The following is a 12,374-nucleotide window of genomic DNA, read 5'->3' on the forward strand; positions in this document are numbered from 1 at the left end:
ACAGATGCAGGACGAATACACCCTTAAAAAGATGAGACTACATCACGCACATCCAGATTCAAGTTACACTTATTTTCAGTCTTCCAGCAGAGTCTTCAAAAAGCGTCTTACAGTGAATACAGATACACATCATTGATTAGTAGGCAGGGGGCTAGGCATCATGAACAAGTATACCTTAATAGGACATGCACTCACACACATGCACTCACACACACACACAAACGAAACAAGTCTTACCTTTCCGGCTGCGGAGGCTCCCTGGTCCATGGAAACACTGCAGGAGACATGAAGAGCATTACGAACATGTCTCATAACATAGACTGATACACAAACATGTTCACTAATACAAACTTGTCTCATAACATAGAATGGTACACAAACATGTCCACTTACACAAAGACATGTCCACTAATACACAAACATGTCAAGACACACTGAAACAGAACCATGATTGTTCTTATGTTCTCATGGCAGTCACTCAACACACCAACACAAAAGAAAAGCCTACTACAGAGAGTGAGAGAGCTACAAAGATACAGTCGCACACAAAGATATGCAACACTCATATGCAAACATGCACGTCGTCACACAGGGTTGTTGATAGAGAGGCGGTATTGTGGTGGGCAGACTCCAGGCTGGACTGGAGTGTCATCTGAGCCTCATCACTGTGTGGGATCGCCTCGTCACTGAGGCGCTGCATCTTCTACCCCCTTTTGTGTCTCTCACAGAGTTAATTTGCAGCAAGCTCGTCACATTAATAGCGTGCAACTCGACACAACTGCCTGGTAACTTGAATTTGATTCACGCACAATCACATGCACGTGCACACCGACACCCACACACACCGCAAGCCACAAAAATCCATTCACACACCCACTTGTATTGGAAAAAGGATAATTGTCACAGTTTCTGAAGTTTGTTTCTATTTCTCTCTGAAATCCTCCTGTGTCAATAATCTCCGAAACGATGCACATGAAAATAAATATTTTTGGCATTCACTTCGAATCTCATTGTGTAAGAAATGGGTAAATATACATCCATAGGTAAGCACCTGTGAAGTGCTCGGTTGCTTCCTCAAATGGGACATCTAAATTAATCTTCTGAAACCGAGGATTGGGATTGAATTAGAGGGTTTAAATCAGATTATCTTATTTTAACTCTCCCAGACCAACTCAGCCGTCACTGGCTTCCTGTTAAAAAGGGGCTTCAGGTAAGATTCAAGAGCTGTTATTTGGGTGTCATTGGTTAGAATAACACAGCCCTCTGTCAGTTGCTAGTGAGTGAAATGCACTGTGAGTTTCTGTTGTTGAATATCTATGTTTCTACCATTTCGATGTTAAACTGTCATTTCTGACAAATCAGGGCATGTCCTCCCGTATTGCTTTGGAGAAATAATGTTGCTTGTCAATCACAGGTGTGTGCACTCATAAATCATTATGACGTCATACCTTGTGAGATCAACAGGAGCTAAAGTCATTATGACGTCATACCTTGTTAGTATCAACAGGAGCTAAAGTCATTATGACGTCATACCTTGTTAGTATCAACAGGAGCTAAATTCATTATGACGTCATACCTTGTTAGTATCAACAGGAGCTAAACTCATTATGACGTCATACCTTGTGACAGACCAACAGGACTTCAACTCATTATGACGTCATACCTGGTGAGATCAACAGGAGCTAAACTCATTATGACGTCATACCTTGTGACTCAGGGCCAATAGGAGCTAAACTCATTATGAAGTCATACCTGGTGAGGATTAATGGGAGTTAAACTCATTATGATGTCCTACCTTATTCGGACCAATAGGAGATAAACTCATTACGAGGTCATAACTTGTTAGGACCTATAGGAGCTAAACTCATTATGATGTCATACCTTGTGACAGACCAACAGGAGCTAAACTTATTATGACGTCATACCTTTTGTGGACCAACAGAAGTTAGTCTCATAACATATCATGAACTTTTCCCGACCAACAAGAGCACATTACATTCATTGCCCGTAACGTTCACGAATACGAAACGAGGACGAATTGAAACTGAAGCCATTACACACCGTCATACCTTGTGAGAAGCAGCTGGAGCTCAACTCATTACAAATGATACAAAGGACCCACTGACACTAAACTCATTACAACGGATCACACCGGGAGGTGAGAGGGAACCACAAGCCTTGCCAGGTGGTAAAGCATTTTTAATTGTAACCGTTATTTTTTTATTTCGCTTGTCATGAACAACTACCCTTTAATCTCCAAGATGTCAGGAGGAGAGGCAGACAGAAAGTGCTCTGGCTTTTAAATTACGCACAGACAAATTTCCAATAAGACCACAAAGGCTTGGAAAATCTACGATTTAATGAGTTGCGAGTGCGTCTGCATGCCCATCCAAGCTAATGTCACCAAATAAATTAACTTAAAAACACTTTGTGTCGGTTTTGTTACAGAATCTTCACAATTACTGGCGTTCTGGCAGCTAAAGGAGAATGGCCTGCCCCAGACAGGTAATGAAGAAGATTTACAGCGGGAGCAGTTAATATGTTGACCCGGGACTCTTCATCATGAAGAGGGTAGAGTCGCTTCACGTGGAAAACACCCAAACTCCTCTCTGTGTACATCGTGTTCCTCGGAGATGGGAATTGATGGAGAGGAAATACTCGCATATAAACAAACGTGTGCACAATAGACACCCCCAAACTCAGCCATACAAAACAAGTATGCACTTACAAAAAGGCAAATATATTGTACACACACGTAAATATTAAAAAAGTCACCATCCCACCCACACACACAGATAGAAAATTGCACCCAAAAAAGCAAACGCACGCAAATAACGACAACTAAAGTCAACCACAAATCACAATCCACCAACCAATACACACAAGCAATCCACGCAAACACCACAGGCGTATAACACAAATACAAAGACACAACCCATACACGCAAATCACACATATACTGTAGCACAAAACAAACAATCTCGCACACACACGTCAGCTGAAGCCCCCACACACACACACACACACACACACACACACACACACTAAGAACCATCCGCCCCCCCCCCCTCCCACACACCCCCCCCCCCCGCCCCCACCCACACACACACACTCACTCACCCCGCCAGGCTGCTGGTGGTGGAGGTCTCGGAGATCTGGGAGCTGGCGATCCACTTGGTCTCTCCCACCACGGTGCGGGCGTGCGGCAGCCGGCCCACGTCCTTCACCGTCATCATCAGGTGGCGCGACGACTTGAGCACGCGCACCGCGTCGTCGTGGGGGATGCCCAGGAAGCTGCGCCCGTTCACCTCCAGGATCTGGTCGCCCACCTGGTGGGAGGGGGGGGAGCCGGGGGAGGGAGAGTCGGGGGAGGGGAGACAGAGAGGCCAGTAGGGGGGTGTTGGAGCCGGTTGCGGGCCGTGCTTGGTGCGAGGCAGGGCGGGCGGGGGGAGGGCGCAGCGCTGAACGTACGCAGTGTGATGACACGTGACAAACAGAGAACAGGTACCGACGACGTGGGGTTGGGTCAAAGGTTAAAGGTTAAAGAGGGGAGGTTAAAGAGAGAGCGACAGGGGGTTGGTTGGGGAGGTGGCACAGTTGTGTTCCGGGATTAACCGAAAATGGAAACAATAATCAATAATTTATCCTGTGCTGGATGCGGATGATTAATAATACAAATAATGCTTGAAATACAATTCCACCAGATTTTAGGCCTTTAGATGAGGACCTCTTGCAAAGCAACCGACAGCATTTCTAGTCACCTCGGGGGGTGTCACACAAGGACGCCAACAGATTTGACTGAAAACCTTGGGGATCGAACCAAGAACCATTAGTGTGTGACCAAACACCCTAGAAGAGGACTAGTCTACCAATGTTCCCACTCAGTAAACAAAACCAACGTGACGCCGACTTCAAACGAAACAGAGGCATCGTTTAGCAACAGCCGTGAGCAGGCTCTTACAATGTGCCCTGTGCTAATTCGTTGATAAACAGACAGCGTTTACGTTGTGATTTGCCGGCCGCTAGGGCCACTTTACTGCTAATCACATCCGCCCACGCACACTCACACTCTTAGGAGGTATGAACTGTGCAGCTCCTGAATTAAGCTACTGTGTTCTGCTGTATTTAGCTAATGTGGATCTTCAATTCTCCCCTTGTCGTGTCCCGTCAAGCTGAATGAGAGAATTAATAACCCATTCCAAAATGGGTTTCTTCCTGCTCCTGCGGTTGGGCTTGTTTTCATGATCCCATAGTCTATGTGAGTGTCAGAGGACTGTGACGTCGGTTTCTTGCAAGCTGTGTTTTGACTTCTATAAGAATTAGGAATGGATAAGGATTTAGGATTTGTATTAGGACTAGATGAAGTGGAATAATGCAAGAAAAACTCTCACAATGATCTTGATTCTGGCTGACTAAGCCCCGACCTGGTATTCTGTTGTTTTTCCCACTAAGGCCCCACTGTGGGATTTAAGCCTCCGTTGAATGCTGTTATGCAAAAAAGATTTATTTATGGAAAATTAAGAATCTGTAAATCTGTAAAAACATTGACTTCATGTATGTAATTGAACACAGTCAAAATAGTAAATTAATGAGCGGAAAGCAAGGTAAGAATTGAATATGTGGTCCATTATATGTTTTAGCTGGTTGGTTTAACCATCGACCAAACATGTGCCCTCAGAACATGACAGAGGTTTCATCCATAATCATGTATGATATATATATATATATATATATATATATATATATATGAAATACAGATAGACAAATGGATCTCAACTTCGTTCTCTCAAGGAGAAAACTCTTTCAGTCTCTTTCAACATCATTCGTCGTTTATTTATACTGTTATTCTGTCTTTGTGATGTACGGAACCCATGATAAAAATAATAATACGCCACCGAAAGAAATGAATACAATAACACAGAATGATAGAATCTAACCCCAACTGCCATATTGAAACAACAACCATCGGTTTGTTGAGGATTGCCTGACACTGCAACAGGGAGGGTTTTACATGACAAAAAGCTGATGTCAAAAGCAACAATAAGACAGCTTTGTATTGGAAACGCATCAAGTTGGCGCAAATCTCCAGGAGTAACCTCTCCCAGGCTCCCCGTCTATATGAACCTCTGCTGCCAGGATCGATGATTACACTATCCCTTAAGAAATATGACACAGGCGCCGCTGGCCTTGTAAAGCTGCTTTGACAGGCGCTTTAGATTTAGAGTTCAGCACCAGCCCCAAAACAAAAAGCTGACAGATGTCCATTGGCGTATTTTGTTTTATTTTGTGTCCAGCAAGCCAATGCCCCCGAAATCCCTGTGTTTTCAGAGAGTTTTCTCCCAGCCCAAGAACATGAGCCTGTTATGAATGAGGCCCGATACCCAATAGCTTGTCCCTGACTTCAAACTGGATGATGGAAAACAGGAGCAGCCGCACTACTACGATATAATCAGGAGCTCTGCACGACAGGCTGAATGTTACGAGCATCAGCAAAGGCAGTGAAAGGGGGCAGCGTATGAATAACGCCGGTCACACAGCTAAGCCAATTCATTACTCGGTATGGATGTGCGTACACAAATACGCCGAGACGGACGCGAAACACACACACGCACACACAAAACACACCCATAAAGGTAACCCATGTAGATGCATGCAGAAAAACACACACACACACACACACACACACACACACACACACACACACACACACACACACACACACACACACACACACACACACACACACACACACACACACACACACACACACACCGAGAACAAACACACACACAAACACCGATGAATATTAAACCGCACGTCTTCTAGATTTCCTCTTGTTAGCCGACAGTTAGGTGAACTCTGTATGCATCATCACCATGGCAACGCAGCAGCGAGCCTGTGTGTGGCTTTAATGTTAATTTAGCACACCAATAATAGTTGCTTACGTTTGAGGAGAACCCTGTTGAACCAGTGATGTAAGACCAACATAATGCTGGGAGACAGGGTGGTTGGAGGGGCTAGCTCCTCCTTCCAGGTCTTCCAGGTTATTGACCGTACACAGAGTTCGTACGGGTTAATGAGTATCGAGTGTCAAGTCTTTGCGTAGATTTTGTACCCTTGAATGCATCGTCACCACACAACTCCAATCCCATCTCCACACCAATAACCTCTGCGAACCCCTCCAATCTGGCTTCCGCCCCCTCCACAGCACAGAAACTGTCTCCTCAAAGTCCTCAATGACCTCCTCACCTCTGCCAACGCCTCGTTCCCTCAACTTCCTCATCCTCCTTGACCTGAGAGCAGCCTTCGATACCGTAAACCACACCATCCTGCTCACCAGACTCAACTTTACATTTCCTTTTGTTTGTTTATTGTTGTGTTCCTATGTTAAGCGCTTTGAGTGTGAGAAAAGCGCTAGATGAATTGAATTTTTTATTATTATTATTCGTGTAAAAATATTTTCACACAAAATCCTGTCTAGGGAACGATTATGTTAACAATACACTATTTATACTTTATTTTGACTTGGTATTCGGCATTCTCGAAAACCATGTTTTTTTTCTGAATCTTTTCTTCTCCACACATCACCCACAGTCACCGGAAACATCTGCCATTAACTCTACAAACTCTCGAGGAATAAAATGCAGCGAATGAAGAAAATAATACCTAAATGCGTACCTCATTAAAAACATATTTTTTTACCCTGAATGCTGCAGAGAGAGAATATATCAGAGCTGCATTCATCTGAGCAAAAGCAGAATCAGAAGAGAAACCTTGTTTTAGTCCCTGCCTTGTCTCCCTTCTATTCATGGTTCGGACCCCCTTGAGGGGGGGGAGATGACGTCCCCCATTCTTCCTCCAACCGCCTCTATTAACACACACACCTTGCATGCCTACCATGAAGTTCACCTCGACCGTTCATGAATGAAGAGGTGAATTTAAATTGTGATGACAGATGAATTCGTATGCATCCCTGAACACATGCTTTCCTAAACACCAGGCAGGGTAAAGCATTTGTTTTTCGTTCTGATTCTCTGTCCCTTGGCACAAAGGATGAGGGGGGGGGGGGGGGGACTGCTTGAACTGCATTCATTGTAAGGAATAAACGAAGCTACCAATTTCAACAGGGGGGCTCGGGGACTTTGTTTTATTTTCTATTTGCTGATCCCACCGCTGAGCTGGTTCTTTGTTTGGCTTCAGATTGTTTTAATTGAGATGTGGGCAATGAGAAACACTGTGGTAACAATGGCCTTTCTCCCATAATGCCCAATAAGGCTTTTGAGATTGCCAAAGCCAAACAAAAAAAACAAGAAAACAATGGAAAGGGGAAATTCCTGTACTTCCATGAGTAGATTGTTGTGTGTAAAAGCACAAAAAAACTATGAAAAAACATAATACATAAAGTTAATGAAAACTCAACAGTCAACTTATTGAAGATAAGATGGAAGTGGTTCATCTGTAATAAAGCCCCCTTCTCTTTTTATTCCTCCTCCTGCTCCTCTTCCTCACTATGTACTGCCAGTGATTACCCTGTCAGTACTTTATAATTAATAGCCTTCATCCATAACACACACTCACTCAAACACACAAACATACATACACACACAAGTGCGTGCACACACACACACACACACACACACACACACACACACACACACACACACACACACACACACACACACACACACACACACACACACACACACACACACACACACACACACACACACACACACACACACGTCCCTGCTCATCCCATCGAACATGCTCTATTTCCAGAGCGTCTCCTCCAGATCCTCTTCTCCCTCCAGTCTTCAACTTTCCTTTTCATCATTCTCCTCCTCCTCCCCTTCATCTCTTGTCTCTTTTATTTTCCTATTTGCTCTTCCTCGATTCTTTCCACTCATCCGTCAACGTCGTACTCCTCTACAACCTCTACCCACCCTCCTTCTATACCCCTCTTCTGATCTTGCTCTCCTTCCTCTATTTCTCTTTCTTTCCTCCTTTCTATATTTCTCGTTCTCTCTTCTTTCTTATTACACTTGACTACTACCATCCACCTGCTCTTCAATTCTTGTTCAATCACTTCTTAACACCTCATTTTTATTTTTATTTTATAGTTCCTCGTTCAGGCAATCCAATAGTTTTCTCTCCTCTCCTCCTCTGCCCTCCGCCACTCCTCCATCCTCTCCATTCTTCTCCCCTCCACCTCCTGGCTTCCTCTCCATGGATCCCCTCTCCATCTCCTGTCCTCCCATCCTCTTCCCTCTCGTCCCCTCTTTTTAATTTCCTCTGGCCTCCTTCCTATCCATCCTTGCCGTCCTCCTCTCTCTGCCCTCCTCCTTCCCTCCATCCTCTCCCAGATACTCCTGATGCTCCAACGTGTTCCTCTCTCATCACACTCCACGAGAGAGAACAGCACTCTCTAAATTAACTGCATGGCGATGTCAAAAGGACAAAGCTCAACACCATGGATACCAGCAGTGGGAGGGATATGTTTAAGTCCTGATCTACTTGATATTTCTTTATTAAAAAAATACATATTGATATTCATCATAGATACTTTTCACTGGCGTTACTGTGAGGCATTAAAGTGCTTTAGGTGATGTGTATACAATGATTAAACTGCCATGACTAAAGATGTTCTGATAAACGTTTCCTTAGCATTAGCATTAGCATAGTGGTGAAGTCAGCAGAATGTCTTGGGTTTAGGTTCAAGTCCCGGATGCATAAATCAGTTTTTACAACTACAAATGATTATGCATAATACGCAATATACTTTGAAAACAGTTGTGTGCTTAGTGGCAGGGCATGGTGTTGAAAGCTAATTATGCCAATGCAGTACAGCGCAGTATGAATATACAATACTTTCTCCCTATTTGAAGAAACAATGCAGCCAATCAGAATGACAGGCACAAAGCCACAGACAAGACCAGCCAATCAGAATGACAGGCACCAAGCCACAGACAAGACCAGCCAATTGGATGGTATGATTGGGTGTTGTGTAACCATCAAGGCATGGATCATTCCAGAACCTGCCACAGCGAGACATTTAGGAACGAACACAACGGTAATCACAAGTCCTCTCCTCTTATACATTTTAGAACTTTTCACATTACTACATTCAGCTCGAGCCTCGCCAGCCTTCTCTCCTGACAGTCTGACACCGAGAGGAGACCGTCCAAGGTCTTCAGCAGGCGCTAACTGTCATACGAGAGCCTGTGATCTCTAGTGAGGAGATATCCACCTGAGATCACAGCCGACTGGGTCGCAGAGGGACAGTGGAGGAGAAGGAAGAGGAGGAGGAGGAGGAGGAGGAGCAGTAGGAAGGAGCCTGTCAGAGCGGTCATATTGCTCGCTAAGAACCCCACTGCTGCCTTAAGTCCTTCAGCAACTTCTTGAACTCCGACCTTGAGCTATTCAATTGCTTCCAATGTGGGCGATGTTTTTCCTTATCACGTTGTTTTCCTTCGTTTCAGAGGGCAGAAAACAAATAACAACCATAAGTACAGTTATTGTCCCTTGTTGCTTCAAAATATATCAAAATATTTTTTTTTATATCATCAAAACTGTTTATAGGTCCCAACCGTTGATGTAGATCCAGTTGATGTTGAGACAACTACTAAATCTTACAAATGCTGAATCATCGATCCTACTGAACTGTAGTAAAATGTCAAACGGCAAATGTCAAATGTATTAAAGCCGCTTACGTTGAACGAGGTCTCGAGAAAATACACAACGTCGGAATGTCAGACATTTGTCAGCTTTCATAAAAACATTAGCAGTACCGTTAGCATCTATGAAGGCAACTGTCAAAGCGTTATGAATCGCCCAGTAAAACAGTTCCTTCCGGGGTAATGTTTCATGTTACAAGGGGCAATTCGGATGCATAAAACAGAATAAATACCAAACAAACAAAAACAATCATGTTTTGTGTTGACCCCTTGGCCGTTGGCACAACAGAGCGTGGTGGCGGTGGCGGTCGGTCAACTATTGTGCGTGTCAACAGGGTAATTACTAGGAGATGCTTCAGCGTTTGTGCTTGTGCGTTTGCAGCAGAAACACAATGAGAGGAGGCAGTAATGCAGAGCATGAAACCAATGCCAAAATTGCCCCTTGATGCAACCAAACCCTGGATCGCCTCCAGGGCAGTTAGAGCCACAAAGGTTGTATTTACGTCACTGCTTGTGTCAGTGTGCGTTTTTGTTGTTGCTGTGTATTTTGGTGTGCATGAGGAGGATTGGTGAGGGAGGGAGGGAGAGAGAGAGATGGATAGAAATACTAACAAAGAGCGAGAGAGAGACTGAGATAGATAGGTGGAGAGAGAGATAGAGCGCAAGACAGACAGACAGCAAGAGCAAGAGACATGGACGAAGTGGAATAGACAGAGAGCGATAGAGTTGGATAGAGCAGGCGAGGGAGAGAGAGAAAGAAATTATGAATTAACAGAGAGGTGGAGTGGGTGAGAGAGAAAAAAAGAGATTGACAGATACGCAATGAGAAGAGAGATTGACAGACAGGTAGAGTGGGATGAAGAGAGAGGGAGGGAGGGAGAGAGGGCGATGTTAATCATGCTCCATCGTGATGTTTTTTGCGGGGAGTCATTATTTCCTCTTGAACTGTCCCAGGTGACTAATGAGTCCAGCTGCTTGTCAACACACTACATTTTGATCAATAACACACACACACACACACACACACACACACACACACACACACACACACACACACACACACACACACACACACACACACACACACACACACACACACACACACACACACACACACACGCACACGCCTCTTGTCAGTTAAACCCAGTTAAACCAACCCACACACACATGCGTGCTCCTGTTTACAAACTCCAGAGTCGTGACCAAACACACAAACACACAGAAACAAACAGATAAACACACACACAGACACAAACGCCAGTTGGTGTACCCACATGCAGGCATCTCCATTTACGCAACAATACGACTTTCTTAAAGACAAAGGCTTCCATACAAAGCTCCTTCCCTTTCCTGTTTGCTCATCCCAAACACTGTGCTATCACACTGCAGTGGTGGAGGAAACATAGGTCCACTTCATCTGGATTTATGAGAGATACATCATATTCTTCTTTGCTCTCTGCTCCTTCTCCTCCTCCTTCTCCATACGGCAAGAGAAGTGCACTCTGAACGCACACGTGCACGGCACGCCCCTGTGCAGTGGTGCACGCCTCCTGAAGGATGCATTTCATGTTGTCTACTTAGGTTTTCATGTCCCTTAGTGGCTCACTAGTAGGGGAGGCCCAGTTCATAGCTATTGATTACTGGCCACGTTAATTAGTAAAGTATCGATGCTGTATAGTTTATACTGCAGCATAGATCATGTTGTAATTATATAACATGGCGCAAAGTTATATTTAACAGCTAACCGTAACTATGAATTTCATAATTATGATTAGCTGAAAGATAAATCTCACTTATTAGCCATTTTATAGTTTAATGCTATTTTTGATTAAGCTCTTAACTTTAATTTGGTTATAATATGTATTATATTGGAGCTTCTTAACAGAACCTAATGCACTCAGGTTTGGATGAAGTATGACGAACACGATGATTGACGAACAGAGAATAATATTGGGGACAGATGTGAATCACTTTCACTTACATCATTAAATGTAAAGCAGATAATTGCATTTTAATTAAATTCGCCACTATGCACTTAATGCAGAGAAGTGAAAGGAGAATGAAGAACGTTGAGGTTTTTAATAGTTACGATGAAAGAAAGATCATTGAGAATATAATGCCTTCAGCTAGATCTCCTCATAGATCTAGCTGAAGGCATAATTCACATGATTCAGAAAGAGAATTCTCTTTCTTTCACACGATTCAGAAAGAGAAAAACAAAAATTATTATTTTCTCCATTACATTCTCTTGTTCAGAGTTTCTCTCTCTGCCACGAACAGACACGCACACACGCACACACACACAAAAGACACAGAGAGAAACACTCATGCACAAGACTTAGGCGTGCACACACGGACACGCAGGCACGCACAGACTGTAACACACACACACACGCACACACGCACACTCAGGAAAAGAAAGACTTAAAAAGAGGATTCTGTGCTTTTTGTGTGTGGGTACTCGTGTCGTTTACATATTCCAGCACCATGGACAGCGACGGTTTCTGTGCAGAAGCTAAGCCTCAAAAAGGAGGCGGCAGCTGATAAACAAGGCACTGAAAACGTCTGCTGTGTTTGACCTCTCACTCTCCATAGATCTACCTTGAGAATTAGGAAATAATGAAGTGCTGATTATTCATAACGAGAGACCTCCACAGTGTGTTTGCGGTTTACTATTCAGGTATTAAAATGATTCCTTTA

The 12,374-nt window shown here is 43.9% G+C and overlaps 1 protein-coding gene across 1 annotated transcript in view; it reads right to left on the bottom strand.

Annotated features, from left to right (window-relative positions):
- The window catches only part of whrna (whirlin a), a 112,190-nt gene that overhangs the window by 34,345 nt on the left and 65,471 nt on the right, over positions 1 to 12,374 (bottom strand). The window contains exons 5-6 of the mRNA XM_056578740.1: positions 3,121 to 3,422; positions 238 to 274 (exon numbers count right to left, since the gene is read on the bottom strand). Coding sequence (XP_056434715.1) covers positions 238 to 274; positions 3,121 to 3,422 — 339 coding nt within the window. The remainder of the gene's footprint in view (positions 1 to 237; positions 275 to 3,120; positions 3,423 to 12,374) is intronic.

The sequence above is a fragment of the Gadus chalcogrammus genome, chromosome 19, assembly GCF_026213295.1.
Source record: "Gadus chalcogrammus isolate NIFS_2021 chromosome 19, NIFS_Gcha_1.0, whole genome shotgun sequence".
Lineage (NCBI taxonomy): Eukaryota > Metazoa > Chordata > Actinopteri > Gadiformes > Gadidae > Gadus > Gadus chalcogrammus.